General features: G+C 40.2%; 1 protein-coding gene across 2 annotated transcripts; it reads left to right on the top strand.

Annotated features, from left to right (window-relative positions):
- The first annotated feature begins 5,276 nt into the window (after positions 1–5,276).
- On the top strand, positions 5,277–10,842 carry atp1b2.S (ATPase, Na+/K+ transporting, beta 2 polypeptide S homeolog). Of its 2 annotated transcripts, NM_001092728.1 has the most exon segments (8): positions 5,324–5,585; positions 6,467–6,595; positions 6,934–7,044; positions 7,869–8,074; positions 8,386–8,457; positions 8,547–8,573; positions 9,340–9,450; positions 10,354–10,842. In NM_001092728.1, coding segments are annotated over 8 exon segments (930 nt in total). In that variant the 5' UTR covers positions 5,324–5,473; the 3' UTR covers positions 10,516–10,842.
- The last annotated feature ends 10,213 nt before the right edge of the window (positions 10,843–21,055 follow it).

The following is a 21,055-nucleotide window of genomic DNA, read 5'->3' as shown; positions in this document are numbered from 1 at the left end:
GGAGAGGGATTGACTAGTCACCTCAAATCTCCCCCTAACTGGCCTTGGAGCTTGGCTTTCTGGTGTATCTTGGAGAGGGAATGACTAGTTACCTCAAATCTCCCCCTAACTGGCTTTGGAGCTGGGCTTTCTGGTGTATCTTGGAGAGGGAATGACTAGTCACCTCAAATCTCCCCCTAACTGGCCTTGGAGCTGGTCTTTCTGGTGTATCTAGGAGAGGAATTGACTAGTCATCTCAAATCTCCCGCTAACTGGCCTTGGAGCTGGTCTTTCTGGTGTATCTAGGAGAGGAATTGACTAGTCATCTCAAATCTCCCCCTAACTGGCCTTGGACCTGGGCTTTCTGGTGTATCTAGGAGAGGAATTGACTAGTCACCTCAAATCTCCCCCTAACTGGCCTTGGAGCTGGGCTTTCTGGTGTATCTAGGAGAGGGATTGACTAGTCACCTCAAATCTCCACCTAACTGGCCTTGGAGATGAGCTTTCTAGTGTATCTAGGAGAGGGATTGACTAGTCACCTCAAATCTCCCCCTAACTGGCCTTGGAGCTGGTCTTTCTGGTGTATCTAGGAGAGGAAATGACTAGTCACCTCAAATCTCCCCCCTAACTGGCCTTGGAGCTGGTCTTTCTGGTGTATCTAGGAGAGGAATTGACTAGTCATCTCAAATCTCCCGCTAACTGGCCTTGGAGCTGGTCTTTCTGGTGTATCTAGGAGAGGAATTGACTAGTCATCTCAAATCTCCCCCTAACTGGCCTTGGAGCTGGGCTTTCTGGTGTATCTAGGAGAGGAATTGACTAGTCACCTCAAATCTCCCCCTAACTGGCCTTGGAGCTGGGCTTTCTGGTGTATCTAGGAGAGGGATTGACTAGTCACCTCAAATCTCCCCCTAACTGGCCTTGGAGCTGGTCTTTCTGGTGTATCTAGGAGAGGAAATGACTATTTTTCACATAATGCCCCACAGTTTGGAAGCAGTGAATTAGGTTTAGGTGCAACACAGTCAGCAACCAGGGTGCTCTGTAGATCTACAAATAGTAGTTGGTAAGTAAAGGGCTCAATGTGGCACCTCTGCCCTATGTAACACTGCAAAGCTTTAGCCTGTTTTTTCACTTACTATCTTGCCCCACTGTTGATTACTGTGGCTGACCCCGTAGCATCTACTGTCTATATAACCCTAGAGCAGCGGGGGCAGATTCCACAGCTTCTTCTCTCCAGCGTCGGACTGGGGGGTCTAGAGCCCACAAGGGCTGCCACCTCAGGAGTCCCAACCCCCCGGGGACCCTCACCCAAGACGTGAAGCCCACATGACCTGGAAGCCCTAGGATTACATAGTAACATAGTAACATAGTAAGTAAGGTTGAAAAAAGACACATGTCCATCGAGTTCAACCTTTTTTTTTTTTTTTGTTTATTAACTACCTAACTGCCAGTTGATCCAGAGGAAGGCAAAAAACCCATCTGAAGCCTCTCCAATTTGCCTTAGAGGGGGAAAAATTCCTTCCTGACTCCAAAATGGCAATCGGACTAGTCCCTGGATCAACTTGGACTATGAGCTCTCTCCCATATCCCTGTATTCCCTCACTTGCTAAACACCATCCAACCCCTTCTTATACCTATCTAATGTATCAGCCTGTACCACTGATTCACTTCCCAGCTCTCCCTGTAACACCCCTTTCCCTCCTCTAATCTCATTGGCTCCCTCCTGTCTGCTGGGAGGAGCTACTGATGAATAAAGCATCCGACCCTTCCTTGTACCTATCTAATGTATCAGTCTGTACCCCTGATTCACTTCCCAGCTCTCCCTGTAACACCCCTTTCCCTCCTCTAATCTCATTGGCTCCCTCCTGTCTGCTGGGAGGAGCTACTGGTGAATAAAGCATCCGACCCTTCCTTGTACCTATCTAATGTATCAGTCTGTACCCCTGATTCACTTCCCAGCTCTCCCTGTAACACCCCTTTCCCTCCTCTAATCTCATTGGCTCCCTCCTGTCTGCTGGGAGGAGCTACTGGTGAATAAAGCATCCGACCCTTCCTTGTACCTATCTAATGTATCAGCCTGTACCCCTGATTCACTTCCCAGCTCTCCCTGTAACACCCCTTTCCCTCCTCTAATCTTATTGGCTCCCTCCTGTCTGCTGGAGGAGCTACTGGTGAATAAAGCATCCGACCCTTCCTTGTACCTATCTAATGTATCAGCCTGTACCCCTGATTCATTCCCAGCTCTCCTGTAACACCCTTTCCCTCCTCTAATCTCATTGGCTCCTCCTGTCTGCTGGGAGGAGCTACTGGTGAATAAAGCATCCGACCCTTCCTTGTACCTATCTAATGTATCAGCCTGTACAACTGATTCAGGGAGACAATTCCACATCTTCACAGCTCTCACTGTAAAAAACCCCTTCCCAATATTTAGGTGGAACCTCTTTTCTTCTAATCGGAATGGGTGACCTTGTGTCAGCTGGAAAGACCTACTGGTAAATAAATCATTAGAGAGATTATTATATGATCCCCTTATATATTTATACATAGTTATCATATCACCCCTTAAGCGCCTCTTCTCCAGAGTGAACATCCCCAATTTGGCCAGTCTTTCCTCATAGCTAAGATTTTCCCTTTACCAGCTTAGTTGCCCTTCTCTGTCCCCTCTCTAATACAATAATGTCCTGTTTGAGTGATGGAGACCAAAACTGTAGGGCATATTCTAGATGGGGCCTTACCAGTGCTCTATACAGTGGGACCCCCTCCTCCCGTGACTCTCTGCCCCATTTAATACAAGTCAAGCCCTTATTTGCCCTTGATGCTGCTGACTGGCATTACTTGCTACAGACAAGTTTATTATCTACAAGGACTCCAAGCTCCGTCTCCATTATGGATTTGCCTAGTGCAGTCCCATTAAGGGTATAAGTGGATATTGTTACATCCCAGGTGCAGGACTTTACATTTATCAACATTGAATCTCATTTGCCACTTAGCTGCCCAGATTGCCAGTTAGTCAAGATCCTGTTGCAAGTGCCACATCCTGGATGGAATTAATTGGGCTGATAGTTTTGTCTCATCTGCAAACACTGATACATTACTTACAACACCCTCCCCTAAGTCATTAATGAACAAGTTAAATAAAAGTGGCCCCAATACTGAGCCCTGGGGGACCCCACTAAGAACCTTACTCCAAGTAGAGAATGTCCCATTAACAACCACCCTCTGTACCTGATCCTGTAGCCAGTTTCCTATCCATGTGCAAACGACTTCATTAAGCCCAACAGACCTTAGTTTAGAAAGCAGTCGTTTGTGGGGCACAGTATCAAACGCTTTGGCAAAATCCAAATAGATCTACTGCCCCCCCACTATCCAGCATCTTACTTACCTCATCATAAAAAGCAATCACATTAGTCTGACATGACCTATCCTTCATAAAGCCATGCTGATTGTTGCTCATAATGCCATTCAATAGGACAACATTTTGAATGTGATCCCTTAACAAGCCTTCAAATAATTTGCCCACCACTGATGTCAGACTTACTGGCCTATAATTGCCAGGCTGAGATCCTAATCCCTTTTTAAATATTGGAATAACATCAGCTTTTCTCCAATCCATAGGCACCATACCAGATGTAAGTGAATCTGAGAAAATCAGAAATAAGGGCTGGTCTAAAACTGAACTAAGCTCTCTTAGAACCCGGGGGTGTATGCCATCAGGCCCTGGAGCCTTGTTTACATTAATTTGTATTAAAGCTTTATGAATCATATCCTGAGTCAGCCACTGACTAGATTGAGCTGAGCCATTAGTGCAGCTATAAAGTGAGCCTGTGAACTCACACTCCTCTATTGTATACACTGAAGAAAAGAACTGATTTAGCACATTTGCCTTTTCTGTATCTGTTACAACCAGACTGGTACCATTATTTAATGGAGCAACACTCTCAACCTGCATCTTTTTACTATTAATATATTTAATGAACTTTTTAGGGTTAGTTTTCACCTCCATCGCAATTAACTCTTCATTTCCTTTCTTAGCCTTCCGGATTGCTGATTTACAACATTTATTACAGTGTTTATATTCATTAAATGCAGCTTCTGTCCCAACAGATTTGTAGTTATTAAATGCCTTTCTCTTCTTTCCTATTAACTTCTTTACTTCTGTATTAAGCCACACAGGATGATTCTTAGAGCTTCTACATTTACTTCTTAAGGGAATAAATTGAGAACAGTAATGATTTAATATCATTTTAAAGGACAACCATTTCTGTTCTGTGTTTTTAGCTGAAAACCTAATGCCCCAATCAATACTCTGTAGGGCAGCCCTCAAGGCACTAAAATTAGCTTTTCCAAAATTCCTGGTTTTTGTTGCCCCAGTATATATTTCTTTTTTGCACCAGACATTAAATGATATAACATTATGGTCACTATTACCCAGGGGTTCAATGACTTGCACATTTGCTATAAGTTCTGGGTCATTAGAGATCACTAGATCCACAATAGCATTTTTTCTGGTTGGCTCCTCAACAACTTGTGCCATAAAATTGTCATGTAACAGTTTATAAACTTGTTCCCATTAACTGATCTGGCAGTACTGTTGCTCCAGTCAATATCTGGGTAATTAAAATCCCCCATTATCATTACTTTACCTAAACTAGCAGCCTTTTCTATTTGTATCAGGAGCTTATCCTCGTCACTTACATTAGGGGGTCAATTTGCTGGACTCATTACAATTGGTGAAGAACTCCACCCATAAGACTTCTGCCCCTCATTTTCTAACATAACCTCCTCCTTTATATTAGATTTAAATCCTGCCTAACATACAGACATACCCCTCCTCCTTTTCTATTGCCTCTGTCCCTGGGAAACAAAGTATAGGCACTGATATTTACTGCCCAGTCATGTGACTCATTCAGCCATGTTTCAGCCAATCACATCATATTTTCCTTCCATCACCAGCAGCTCCAGCTCTCCCATTTTACCAGTCAGACTTCTTGCATTTGTAAACATACATTTAATACTGGTCCCATATTGAACATATGACATGTGCTCCTCCCTATTCTCCCTTGTAGCAAAGATCGAGGAGGAAGGTTGGGGGAAGCACCAATGATTTTGGGATTTAGGAAGCGGGTCTGGGTCACAGAGCTCACTGGTTGTCCGACCCCGCTTCTCTCTCTGTGCCAACCTTCATGGGTTTGGGCAGATTCCACTGAGCTGGAACAGCATGAGCTTTTCAGATTAGAGAGGAGACAGCAGGTGGGCGGGGCCACAGATGAATAATAATGGACTGAAAGGATAAAAGGGTGAAACTGAGCTCAGGGAAGACTCAGGGAAGACTCAGGGAAGACTCAGTGAAGACTCAGGGAAGACTCAGGGAGCTGCATGTGAGAGACACAGAAAGAAAAGGAGGGGAATCAGCCAAGTGCCTCCAAGTCTCTCCCCCCACAGCCACTGAAGGATTCCCCACCAGCTTATTGACTGTCTGCAAGGAACAGGAATCAGTATGGCAGACCGGAGTCAGAAGAAAAGCTGTGGGCAGATAATGAATGAATTTGGGGAATTTATGTGGAACCCAAGGACCCGGGAATTCATGGGCAGAACCGCAAGCAGTTGGGGTAAGTTGATGGGGCAACATGTGGGTGGCAGGGGAGTAGTTGGGGTAAGTTTTGACTATTTTATACATTTCTTATGTAAGGAAAAAATGATTTGCGGAAAAGCCCTTGATGATGGGGGTGTTTATTTCTCAGTCCAGTGGCTTATATAGCGCTGCTTGTATATAGGCTGCTCCTCAAGTTCTAGGCATTCCATGTATCTTCTATACAACCATAGCCCAGCCACATGTATTACAACACAATGAGCTGATCCAATGCTTCTAGCTTCATTTGTTACTTCTAGGTGTGTATCAGTTTGTATTTTATAGCACTACTTGTATAGAAGACCATTGTCTTAGCAGAATCAGGGACAGTTTAGACTATATCTGCTGGTTACTATTGGGAGAAGATGGAAAATGTGACTGGCTACCTATGGAGGGTAGGTAGAGAAGGTTGGTGTGAGTGGACATCTTTGGAGGGTAGGTAGAGAAGGTTGGGTGTGAGTAGGCAACTTTGGAGGGTAGATAGAGAAGGTTGGGTGTGAGTGGGCATCTTAGAAGGGTATGCAGGGAATGTTGGGTGTGAGTGGATATCTTTGGGGGGCAGATAGAGAAGTTTGGGTATGAGCAGACATCTTTGGAGGATAGATAGAGAAGGTTGGGTGTGAGTGGGCACCTTTGCAGGGTACATAGAGAATTTTGGGTTTGAATTGACATCTTTGGAGGGTAGATAGACATGGTTGGGTATGAGTGGAGGGTAGGTAAATAGAGATGGCTGGGTGTGAGCGGGCATCTTTGGAGGGTAGGTAAAGAAGTTTGTATGTGGGTGGACCTGTTGGAAGGAGCTGGGAATACTCCCAGTTAGCAATGCCTTTAGTAAATGACATCCACTATTCTCTTTTCCAGCTTTGATTGTTACTTTCTATGTGGCATTTTATGCCTTCCTCACGGGCATGTTTGCCCTCTCCATGTGGGTGATGTTACAAACCATTGATGAATACACCCCCAAATATGGGGACCGACTTCCTAGTCCAGGTAATGCCACATTCTGCTTTTGTGGGGAGACATTTCTGTGGGGTTCACCTTTGCCAATCTCTGGTCTTGGTTACATCACAGTTTAGTGGGTCTCTATCTAGGGGCCACACTCCATATGTTTATGTAGAGTTCACACTACCTTTATTCTGTGGGTCACTAGCTGAGGGTCACACTGTACATTGTGGAGTAATATATTTGGCATTATCCTGTGGGTGACTATTTAAAGGGGCCCCATTATATATGTATGTATGTCTGGGGAGTGTTTACACTGGGGCCACACTGTATTGTGATTTGAAAGCACAGCACGCCCCAAAGTGACCCCAATGCTCTCACTACAGGGATGATGATTCGGCCCAAAACAGACACTCTGGAGATTGTTTATAACATCAATGATGCCTCAAACTCTGGCTGGGGGGGCTACGTGGCTAAACTGAACTCAGCTCTGGAAAGTAAGTCAACAATCTCCTCTTCTACTCACACTCACCCGCCTACTACTCTCTTCCTCCTACACTCACCCGGCTACTACTCTCTTCCTCCTACATTCACCTGGCTACTACTCTCTTCCCCTCACACTCACCCAACCTACTATTTTCTTTTCACACTCACCAACTCCTACTCTCTCCCTCTCACCTGGCTCCTACTTTCTTCCTCTCACACTCACCGACTCCTACTCTCTTCCTCTCACACTCACCTGGTTCCGACTGTCTTCTTTTCATACTCACCCGGCTCCTACTCTCTTAATCCCACACTCACCCAGCATCTACTCCCTTCCTCTCACACTCACCCAGCTCCTACACTCACCCAGCTCCTACTCTCTTCCCCTCAGACTCACCCAACCTTCTATTTTCTTTTCACACTCACCGACTCCTACTCTCTCCCTCTCACGCTCACCTGGCTCTTATTCTCTTTCTCTCACACTCACCCAGCATCACCCAGTTCCGACTGTCTTCTTTTCATACTCACCCGGCTCCTACTCTCTTAATCTCACATTCACCCAGCATCTACTCTTCCTCTCACTCAACTCCTACTCTCTTCCTCTCATACTCACTCAACTCCTACTCTCTTCCTCTTACATGGCTCCTACTTCCTTCCTCTCACACTCAAACAGTTCCTACTCTCTTCCTCTCACAGTCACATGGCTCCTACTTCCTTCCTCTCACACCGAGTTCAGCAATTGCAAAAGAGCTTACTGTTCCCTGTGTAACTGGGATAATATAAAGTGACATTTGCCCCTGCCCTCAGCACTAACACCATTTCCACCTTCTCCCCCCAGTGTACAACGACAGTGTGCAAGTGCAACAGGGGTCAGTGTGCAACCCGGGGGTGTTTAACAGACAGGAGGATACGGGGGACGTGAGGAATTACCCCAAGAAGGCCTGTCAGTTCCTGAGAAGCTCCCTGGGCAACTGCTCTGGGCTCAGTGACCCCACGTATGGCTACAAAGACGGCAGCCCCTGTGTCCTCGTCAAAATGAACCGGGTGAGGGGCCCCAGCGTGTGTGTGTCCCTTTATGTACAATTATGTGTGTGTAAATTATCCCCCCTGTGGGGAGTGCGGACACAATTCTGTAACATGTGGAACTGGAATATCCGCATTGTGTCCCAGAAATTCCCTGACTAAATGGCGGAGGTTCCTGTGTGGGGGTGAGAGCTGCACCTGAGTTTCTGGCACAATGGGGGGCTCTAAGGTTAATATTTCCATCTTTCTGCCATTTTACCCTTTCCTGCCCCATCTCTCTGCTCCCAGGAGAAGTCCCATCCCTCTAACGTTCCCTTATTCTCTATTTCCAGATCATCAACTTTCTCCCCGAAGTTATTCCAAGTCTCTCCAACTCCTCCATCACCATAAACTGCATGGGCAAGGTAAGTTCCCCAAGCAGACACTCAATGAGTGAACCTTAGACTGTCTCATTTCAGTGTGTCTCAGTGTGTCTCTCTCTTGGTGTCTCCAGAAACCCAAATCTGCTCAGAATGACACGGTAAGAGGAAGATCCAGTAGAGTAAATCATCCTCAGTGACCCACTTCTAGGAACCCCCTGTAGACGCCTCCTAAACACAATAGGCCACAATCAGTTCCATGTAGAATACACTTTTGGCTTGTAATGGATATGATACCTCCTCCTGAGGTTCTTCTAATGAAACTGAGGAGGAAACTTCTTCCCTTGCCTGTGAGAAGCTCAATAGTTCCAACCCTGTAGTACAAACCCAAAGCTGTTGCACTGAATGACCTGTAGCAGAACCTATAGACATAGTCCTTAGCAACTGTGCATGGGAAACGGGGGGCTAACAAGTGAACCAAGCTCAGAATGAATGGGCAGGAGACTTTACAGATCAGATTGGCACATTAGATACATATAATTCCAGGGCTTCCAACCAAATTGCTGGGAAATTCTTTGGATTCATATTTTAATGAGATGTTATGAACCTCAACAAAATGAAATCTTTTGGGCTCACTTTGCTCACATTATAGATACTGCGCCGTCTCCTGATATCCACTATACCCACCTATATTAACCCAACTTCGCTATGTCTATACCCACCCACAGTACTCTCCACTCACACCCCTCATGGTCATACTAAAGCCATTAGATCCCATTGATACTATAGGGCAGTTATATGACAGTTATTCCCACATGGTCCTGTTATAGGGCAATTGTAAGGTAAATATCCCATAGGAGGTACATACGTGACAGAGGTGGGGCAGATTTGGGGGACATTGTGACATAATTAATGTGTTTGTTTCAGAGCACAGACATTGAGCTCATGTTGGGGAGCCGCAGTTATTACCCCAGTGATGGGACAGATTTGGGCACCATGGATCTCATGTATTTCCCGTACTATGGGAACAGAGCACAGGTGAGATTTACCCCCATTCCTACACACGTGGGATCACTGCCTTGCCCCAATACCCCTGCAGTCTTACAGCACACTCTCAGTTTCTGGGATCTCACAGTCGTACCCCCAGATATTTCACCTATAAATCACCCCCTGATCTCTCACCTGATATTAGTCACCTCCTGATCTCTCACCTGATATTGGTCACCCTGATATCTCACTGTCGCACCCCAATATCTCCCCTGACATCCATCACCCCTGATATCCGTCACCCCCTGATGATATTTCACCTGATTTCGGTCACCCCGATACACTGTCACTGTCGCACCTCAATATCTCTTGTTATCCATCACCCCCTGATATCCATCACCCCTGATGATATCTCACATGATATCTCACCTGATATCGATCACCCTATCTCACTGTCGCACCCCAATATCTCCCCTGACATCCGTCACCCTGATGATATCTTACCTGATATTGGTCACCCCCTGATATCTCACCTGATATACGTCACCCCCTGATATCCGTCACCACCTGATATCTCATCTGATATCAGTCACCCTCTGATATCTCACTGTTGCACCCCGATATCACACCTGATATCTGTCACCCCCTGATATCTCATTGTCAGTCCCGATATCTCACACCCTGATATCTCACCCGATACTTCACCATCACCCCTGATATTCACTGATGACATCACCCTGCCATATCATATCTCACCATTGCACCCCTATCCTACCTGATATCAGTCACCCCCAGGAATCTCATTGTTGCACACCCTGATATCTAAGCCAATATCTCACCATCACCCCCGATATTTCACTGATGACATCACCCTGTCAGAATGTGATGTAATGTTGTCTTTCTATCATATGAGCCAGTATGTGATGTCACATTGGTCCACTGATGTCATTGCAGAAGAACTACACGCAGCCGTTGGTGGCGGTCCAGTTCCATAACGTTTCTCGGAACCAGGACCTTTATGTGGAATGTCGCGCCAACGCCGGCAATATCAAGAGCGATAACGAGCGAGACAAGTTTTCAGGGCGCGTCACCTTCAAACTGCGCATCAACAACTGAAAGCCAATGATCAGTGGCGTCACATGGACCCGTCACACACATCTCCCATCATGCCTCACTTGCCAGGTCCAGGAAGCTGCCGTATTAGTTACTTCCATAGTCTCTTCCTAATCAGGAACACAAACAAAGGGATGGGTGCGAGGCTTGCTCAATATATGAATTATATTTTTTACATGAAGGATTTGTAACCAATAGAATTGTATATACGAATTAACCCTTCCACTTCCTGACTCCTCCACAGTCTCAGTGACTGTAAATAAAACCGACTCCTTCTGGCCCCAATGCAACATATTCCCATAAGTGCAATAAAGGCCCAACTGTCATCTACTCACTTGTCTTCTTATGCTGCTCCCCCTAAACCTACACCCCGATATGTCTACTGGGTCTCTAGGGCGTCCAATCATCACCTTCCATCTTCTCATCATGCACAGAGTGGAGTGAGATACTCACTATTGATATACAGAGTGGAGATATACTCACTATTGATATACAGAGTGGAGAGATACTCACTATTGTTATACAGAGCGGAGAGATACTCACTATTGTTATACAGAGCGGGGAGAGATACTCACTATTGTTATACAGAGCGGAGAGATACTCACTATTGTTATACAGAGCGGAGAGATACTCACTATTGTTATACAGAGCGGAGAGATACTCACTATTGTTATACAGAGTGGAGAGATAGTCGTTACTGTTATACAGAGTGGAGAGATACTCACTATTGTTATACAGAGCGGAGAGATACTCACTATTGTTATACAGAGTGGAGAGATAGTCGTTACTGTTATACAGAGTGGAGAGATACTCACTATTGTTATACAGAGTGGGGAGATACTCACTATTGTTATACAGAGCGGAGAGATACTCACTATTGTTATACAGAGCGGAGAGATACTCACTATTGTTATACAGAGTGGAGAGATAGTCGTTACTGTTATACAGAGTGGAGAGATACTCACTATTGTTATACAGAGCGGGGAGATACTCACTATTGTTATACAGAGCGGAGAGATACTCACTATTGTTATACAGAGCGGAGAGATACTCACTATTGTTATACAGAGCGGAGAGATACTCACTATTGTTATACAGAGCGGAGAGATACTCACTATTGTTATACAGAGCGGAGAGATACTCACTATTGTTATACAGAGCGGAGATATACTCACTATTGTTATACAGAGCGGAGAGATACTCACTATTGTTATACAGAGAGGAGAGATACTCACTATTGTTATACAGAGCGGAGAGATACTCACTATTGTTATACAGAGCGGAGAGATACTCACTATTGTTATACAGAGCGGAGAGATACTCACTATTGTTATACAGAGCGGGGAGATAGTCGTTACTGTTATACAGGGTGGGGAGATACTCTGCACCATTATACAGTACACAGAGGAATATACAGCACATATGTGGTTGGGGGTGATTATGGGATTAGATCAGGAGATTAAATTGGGGGATTAGTAGGACCATCTGTTACTTGGACTCAGGGACAAATGAAGGGAGTGAGATAGAAATCAGTGTGACACGTGGGCCCCGGGGTCACCCTGTGAGACTGTATTGTGGCCCCAGAGAGAAGTGGGGGTACATGTTATAATAGGGGCTCATTACTGGCGAGACACAGCCCCTCCTGTGAAACAGACATTTATACTGGCACTGCCCCCCAGTCTGTCTGTGCCCTTATCTCTTTCATTCCCCCGCTGTCTGCTAAACACTAACAGACCAACTGCAACAAACTCCATTCTACCGACGTGTACAGTTTTCATTGTCACTTCATCTCATATCAACAATTATTCTACATCGATCAACACAGAACCGACATGTAATGATGAGACGAGAAACATCCAAGGAAAAAATAATACAGAGAAGAGCAACTAAACTGATAAAGGGAATGGGAGGGATCAGTTATGGGGAAAGGTAAGTTGGGATTGGTTACACTGGAGAAGAGACAATTAAGGGGGATATGATCACTATATATAAATATATAAGGGGGATATGATCACTATATATAAATATATAAGGGTGATATGATCACTATATATAAATATATAAGGGGATATGATCACTATATATAAATATATAAGGGGATATGATCACTATATATAAATATATAAGGGGATATGATCACTATATATAAATATATAAGGGGATATGATCACTATATATAAATATATAAGGGGATATGATCACTATATATAAATATATAAGGGGATATGATTACTATATATAAATATATAAGGGGATATGATCACTATTATTATTATTATTATTATTAACATGTATTTATATAGCGCCAACATATTGCGTAGCACTGTAAAGTAAATGTGATTATACAACTACATCACATGAATTACATATATAGAATATATGGAGTAACAAACATCACAATCAATACAGGTACAAAAAGGTGAGGAAGGCCCTATGCATAGGCATACAGTCTAAAGGGAAGAGAGTAATACACAAGGTGTGGGAGTGGGCAAGATCGAATTAAGTGGGTGAGAAATGTGGTATTGCGTTTGGTAGTTAAGCAGAGTGAGGGGAGGCTTCTCGAAAGAAGTGCGTTTTCAGAGATTTCTTGAAAGTAGAAAGGTTGGGAGAAAGTCGGACAGACCTTGGGAGAGCGTTCCAGAGGAGGGGTGCAGCCCTTGCAAAGTCTTGAATGCGAGCATGTGAGGAGGTAATGAGAGAAGAGTTGAGTAGCAGGTCAGTAGAGGAGCGTAGTAAGCGAGTGGGTGAGTATATAGAGATGAGTTTAGAGATGTAGGGTGGGGCAGAGTTATGAAGTGCTTTGAAAGTCAGTGTCATTAATTTGAATTTGATTCTGAAAGGTAACGGAAGCCAGTGCAGGGATTGACAGAATGGCGAGGCAGAGGAGGAGCGGTTGCTGAGGTGTATGAGCCTCGCAGCAGTGTTTCATTATGGACTGGAGAGGTGACAGTCTCTGGAGGGGGAGGCCAATTAATAGAGAGTTACAGTAGTCTAGACGCGATATGATGAGAGAGTGAATAAGAATTTTGGCAGCGTCTTGGGTGATAAATGATCGTATTTTGGATATGTTCCTTAGGTGGAAGTGACAAGATTTAATAAGTGACTGGATATGAGGAGTGAATGACAGGGCAGAATCTAGGATAACCCCAAGGCACCGGGCCTGGGGAGAGGGGGTGATAGTGGAATTGTTAACTATGATGGATACTTCGGGGATGCTACTGGTGTTAGTTGGAGGAAAGAGAACCATTTCAGTTTTAGAGAGGTTTAATTTAAGGTAGCGTTGTGACATCCAGGTAGAGATAGCGGACAGGCAGGAGGAGACGCGAGTTAGGAGTTCTGGGTTGAGATCAGGAGATGAGAGATAGATCTGAGTATCGTCAGCATAGAGGTGGTAGTGGAAACCATAAGAATTTATTAATTTGCCAAGGGAGGAAGTATAGAGGGAGAATAGTAATGGTCCCAGGACAGAGCCTTGGGGAACTCCAACAGAAAGAGGTAGGGGAGAAGATGCTACTCCATTGTAGGAGACACTGAAGGAACGATTGGTGATGTAAGAAGAGAACCAAGACAGGGCTGTGTCACGAAGGCCAAGTGACTGGAGGGACTGGAGGAGGAGAGGGTGATCTACAGTGTCAAATGCGGCTGAGAGGTCAAGCAGTATTAGTAGTGAGAAGTGATTGTTGGCTTTAGCGGTTAAAAGGTCATTAGTCAGTCGAGTCAGGGCAGTTTCCGTGGAGTGTTGTGGCTTAAAACCAGATTGTAGGGGGTCCAGCAGGTTATTGTCAGAGAGGAATGAGGTAAGTCGGTTGTAGACTAGGCGCTCAAGTAGTTTAGAGATGAAAGGTAGCAGAGAGATAGGTCGGAGGTTGTCAAGATTGGAGGGATCAAGAGAGGGTTTTTTCAGGATATATAAATATATAAGGGGATATGATCACTATATATAAATATATAAGGGGATATGATCACGATATATAAATATATAAGGGGGATATGATCACTATATATAAATATATAAGGGGGATATGATCACTATATATAAATATATAAGGGGATATGATCACTATATATAAATATATAAGGGGATATGATCACTATATATAAATATATAAGGGGATATGATCACTATATATAAATATATAAGGGGATATGATCACGATATATAAATATATAAGGGGGATATGATCACTATATATAAATATATAAGGGGGATATGATCACTATATATAAATATATAAGGGGATATGATCACTATATATAAATATATAAGGGGATATGATCACTATATATAAATATATAAGGGGATATGATCACTATATATAAATATATAAGGGTGATATGATCACTATATATAAATATATAAGGGTGATATGATCACTATATATAAATATATAAGGGGATATGATCACTATATATAAATATATAAGGGGATATGATCACTATATATAAATATATAAGGGGATATGATCACTATATATAAATATATAAGGGGATATGATCACGATATATAAATATATAAGGGGGATATGATCACTATATATAAATATATAAGGGGGATATGATCACTATATATAAATATATAAGGGGATATGATCACTATATATAAATATATAAGGGGGATATGATCACTATATATAAATATATAAGGGGATATGATCACCATATATAAATATATAAGGGGATATGATCACTATATATAAATATATAAGGGGATATGATCACTATATATAAATATATAAGGGGATATGATCACGATATATAAATATATAAGGGGGATATGATCACTATATATAAATATATAAGGGGATATGATCACTATATATAAATATATAAGGGGATATGATCACTATATATAAATATATAAGGGGGATATGATCACTATATATAAATATATAAGGGGATATGATCACCATATATAAATATATAAGGGGATATGATCACTATATATATAATATATAAGGGATATGATCACCATATATAAATATATAAGGGGATATGATCACTATATATAAATATATAAGGGGGATATGATCACTATATATAAATATATAAGGGGATATGATCACTATATATAAATATATAAGGGGATATGATCACTATATATAAATATATAGGGGATATGATCACTATATATAAATATATAAGGGATATGATCACTATATATAAATATATAAGGGGATATGATCACTATATATAAATATATAAGGGGATATGATCACTATATATAAATACTATAATAAGGGGATATGATCACTATATAAAAATATAAGGGAATCGATCACTATATATAAATATATAAGGGGATAGATCACTATATATAATCATATATATAAGGGATATGATCACTATATATAAATATATAAGGGGATATGATCACTATTATAAGATAATAAATATATAAGGGGATATGATCACTATATATAAATATATAAGGGGATATGATCACTATATATAAATATATAAGGGGATATGATCACTATATATAAATATATAAGGGGATATCGATCACTATAAAAATAATATATAAAAAGGGGATATGATCACTATATATAAATATATAAGGGGATATACATCACTATATATAAATATATAAGGGGATATGATCACTATATATAAATATATAAGGGGGATATGATCACTATATAATAAATATATAAGGGGATATGATCACTATATATAAATATATAAGGGGATATGATCACTATATATAAATATATAAGGGGATATGATCACTATATATAAATATATAAGGGGATATGATCACTATATATAAATATATAAGGGGATATGATCACTATATATAAATATATAAGGGGATATGATCACTATATATAAATATATAAGGGGATATGATCACTATATATATATAAGATACCTATATAAGGGGATATGATCACTATAATATAAATATATAAGGGGATATGATCACTATATATAAATATATAAGGGGATATGATCACTATATATAAATATATAAGGGATTATGATCACTATATATAAATATATAAGGGGATATGATCACTATTATATAAATATATAAGGGGAATACGATCACATATATAATATATAAACATAATATAAGGGGATACGATCACTATATATAAATATATAAGGGGATATGATCACTATATATAAAATATATAAGGGATATGATCACTATATATAAATATATAAGGGGATATGATCACTATATATAAATATATAAGGGGATATGATCACTATATATAAAATATATAAGGGGATATGATCACTATATATATAAATATATTTATAAAGGGGATATGATCACTATATATAAATATATAAGGGATACGATCACTATATATATAATATATAAGGGGAATACGAATCAATATATATAAATATATAAGGGGAATACGATCACTATATATAAATATATAAGGGGATATGATCACTATATATAAATATATAAGGGGATATGATCACTATATATAAATATATAAGGGGATATGATCACTATATATAAATATATAAGGGGATATGATCACTATATATAAAATATATAAGGGGATATGATCACTATATATAAATATATATAAGGGGATATGATCACTATATATAAATATATAAGGGGATATGATCACTATATATAAATATATAAGGGGATAGATCACTATATATAAATATATAAGGGGAATAGATCACTATATATAAATATATAAGGGGATATGATCACTATATATAAATATATAGAGGGATACGATCACTATATATAAATATATAAGGGGAATAGATCACTATATATAAATATATAAGGGGATATGATCACTATATATAAATATATAAGGGGGATATAAATATCACTATAATATAATATATATATAAGGGGGATATGATCACTATATATAAATATATAAGGGGATTTGATCACTGTATATAAATATATAAGGGGGATATGATCACTATATATAAATATATAAGGGGATACGATCACTATATATAAATATATAAGGGGATACGATCACTATATATAAATATATAAGGGGAATATGATCACTATATATAAATATATAAGAGAGGATATGATCACTATATATAAATATATAAGGGGATATGATCACTATATATAATATAAGGTATCACTAATTAAAGGGGATATGATCACTATATATAAATATATAAGGGGATATGATCACTATATATAAATATATAAGGGGATATGATCACTATATATAAATATATAAGGGATATGATCACTATATATAAATATATAAGGGGATAGATCACTATATATAAATATATAAGGGGATATGATCACTATATATAAATATATAAGGGGATATGATCACTATATATAAATATATAAGGGGATATGATCACTATATATAAATATATAAGGGGATATGATCACTATATATAAATATATAAGGGGATATGATCACTATATATAAATATATAAGGGGATATGATCACTATATATAAATATATAAGGGGATTGATCACTTATATAAATATATAAGGGGATATGATCACTATATATAAATATATAGGGGATATGATCACTATATATAAATATATAAGGGATATGATCACTTATATAAATATATAAGGGGATATGATCACTATATATAAATATATAAGGGGATATGATCACTATATATAAATATTAAGGGGATATGATCATATATATAAATAATAGGGGATATGATCACTATATATAAATATATAAGGGGATATGATCACTATATTAAATTATAAGGGATATGATCACTATATATAAATATATAAGGGATATGATCACTATAATAAATATATAAGGGGATATGATCACTATATAAAATATATAAGGATAGATCACTATATATAAATATATAAGGGGTATGATCACTATATATAAATATATAAGGGGATATGATCACTATATAAATTAAGGGGATATGATCACTATATATAAATATATAAGGGGATATGATCACTATATAAATATATAAGGGGATATGATCACTATAATAAATATATAAGGGGATATGATCACTATATATAAATATATAAGGGATAGATCACTATATATAAATATATAAGGGGATATGATCACTATATATAAATATATAAGAGGGATATGATCACTATATATAAATATATAAGGGGATATGATCACTATATATAAATATATAAGGGGATATGATCACTATATATAAATATATAAGGGGATATGATCACTATATATAAATATATAAGGGGATATGATCACTATAATAAATATAAGGGGATACGATCACTATATATAAATATATAGGGGGATATGATCACTATATATAAATATATAAGGGATATGATCACTATATATAAATATATAAGGGGATATGATCACTATATATAAATATATAAGGGGATATGATCACTATATATAAATATATAAGGGATATGATCACTATATATAAATATATAAGGGGATATGATCACTATATATAAATATATAAGGGGATATGATCACTATATATAAATATATAAGGGGATATGATCACTATATATAAATATATAAGGGGATATGATCACTATATATAAATATATAAGGGGATATGATCACTGTATATAAATATATAAGGGGATATGATCACTATATATAAATATATAAGGGAGGATATGATCACTATATATAAATATATAAGGGGATTGTCGATAAATTATAGGGGATATGATCACTAGAGTACTAGGCTTTAAGGGGGCATCAATAGATCACTGAGTTATAAGAAGGTATTAGGATTGAGGCAGTACGGGGGAAGGGAGAAGAAGGAGTACAGGGGGAGGGAGAGAGGAACAGAGAGAGACATCAGAGGTAAGGAGGGAGAATAGAAGCAGGTACAGGGGAAGATATGACAAGGGGAAGTGAACGACATAATACAGAGCAAGTACAGGGAAGAGAGGATAGAGTCAGGGAGAGAGAGAAGAAGCAGTACAGGGGAGATCAGCAGTAAGAGGAGAGAAGACATACAGGGGAAGATCAGCAGTTAAGAAGAGAGAGATAAGGGGGAGAGGAGAAGAGAAAGAGAGTAAAGAGAGAGGAGATAGAGAAAGAGATGAAGGTGAGGAGATTAGAGAGAGAGAAGAGAGAGAAAGAGGAAGGCAGGTACAGGAGAAGAAATATAATGAAGGGGAATGAGAGCAGTACAGGGGGAGAGAAATACAAGCGGTACAGGGAGAGAAGAGAAGAGAGAGGCACGGTACAGGGGAGAGAGAGAGAGATACAGGGGAAGAGAAGAGAGAGAGAGAGAGAGAGAGAGAGAGAGATACAGAGGCAGTACAGGGGAGAGAGAGAATATAGAGGTACAGGGGAGGAGGATGAATGAGAGGCAGTACAGGGGAGGAGGAGAGAGTACGTAAGGGGGAGATGAGGAGATTGAATGGAGAAATAAGTAGACAGACCATGTGCTTTGTGGAGATGCCCCACTGCTGTTGATAATGCCCCCCTCAATTAAAGTGCTTTTACCCCCATATCTCTATGTTGCTGTACAGGTGGGAGAGACAGGGACCCCTGGGACATAGCACCAAACTGTCACCTAGTGGGCACCAGGGAATTGGCCATAAAACATATCCTGTATCTGGATGAGCAGAACCCGCCCATAATGGGGCATGTGGGGAATTAGTAACAGTCCCACAACCAACTCCAGGGGGTATTTAGAGGTACAACCTGCAGCTCTGTACTATGTGTCATTAACTACAGATAACGGACACAAGAGATAAAGAGCAGTCGAGTCTGAGAGACGCTGGTGCTGGACAGTCAGTGCCTTTCATTGTGGGCAGTGCAGTTCCTTTAAGCAAGGGATCCCCTTTTCATGCTGCACATGGTACAATCCATGTTACTGAAGTGCCAGGGCAATAGAGTGTGTGTTACTGCCTGGAGCGGAAAGGGTTAAACAGGGAGAAAGCACTTCCAAGTCATAAGTAGAAGGTGAAAGAGCTGATTTGGCACCAGTCAGGCCAGATTGGTCTGCTCCAGTGCTAAGCCACAGAGCTGACAATCAGTCAACAGGAAGCTACATCATTAGCCAGTGGAACAGCCAATCCCCACACAGATAACACTCAGGTCCAAGCAATAAATCAATGTGGTTGTGGCATCTCTAACCCACGGTGTAAAGAATTCCTCCCTATCTGTAAGCCAGAGACACAGGCAGCAGCAGTTATGGAAGGAGCTGCTCATTGGCTCTGATAAAAGGGGGAGAAAGTAAATCAATATTCCCTTTTAGATAAAATGTGTCCCTGCTCGACTCTCACATGTCTGGCTCCTCCCTTTCCCTTCTCTACAAATTGCTACATTATGTCAGGAGACAGAACCAGCAGTGCAACCAGTACTATAGCAATTACACGTCAAACATTGCTGATTTATACTGGGAACTTGCTCAAGTCTCTCCGAAGGCAAAATGGGATTTGGGGGATTATATTCCTTTGACTGGTGATGTGAATACAGCAATATATGGGGTTACAGCTACAAAACCCCCCAAAATGATTGTACGGCCATATACAGTGGCTAGTGGCAAGGAAGGGTCACACTGCTGGGAATCGGCTAGTCATGCTCCCCGTATGTACA

This window comes from Xenopus laevis, chromosome 3S (genome assembly GCF_017654675.1).
Source record: "Xenopus laevis strain J_2021 chromosome 3S, Xenopus_laevis_v10.1, whole genome shotgun sequence".
NCBI classification, from domain to species: domain Eukaryota; kingdom Metazoa; phylum Chordata; class Amphibia; order Anura; family Pipidae; genus Xenopus; species Xenopus laevis.
This window is presented reverse-complemented; position numbering and strand designations above follow the sequence as displayed.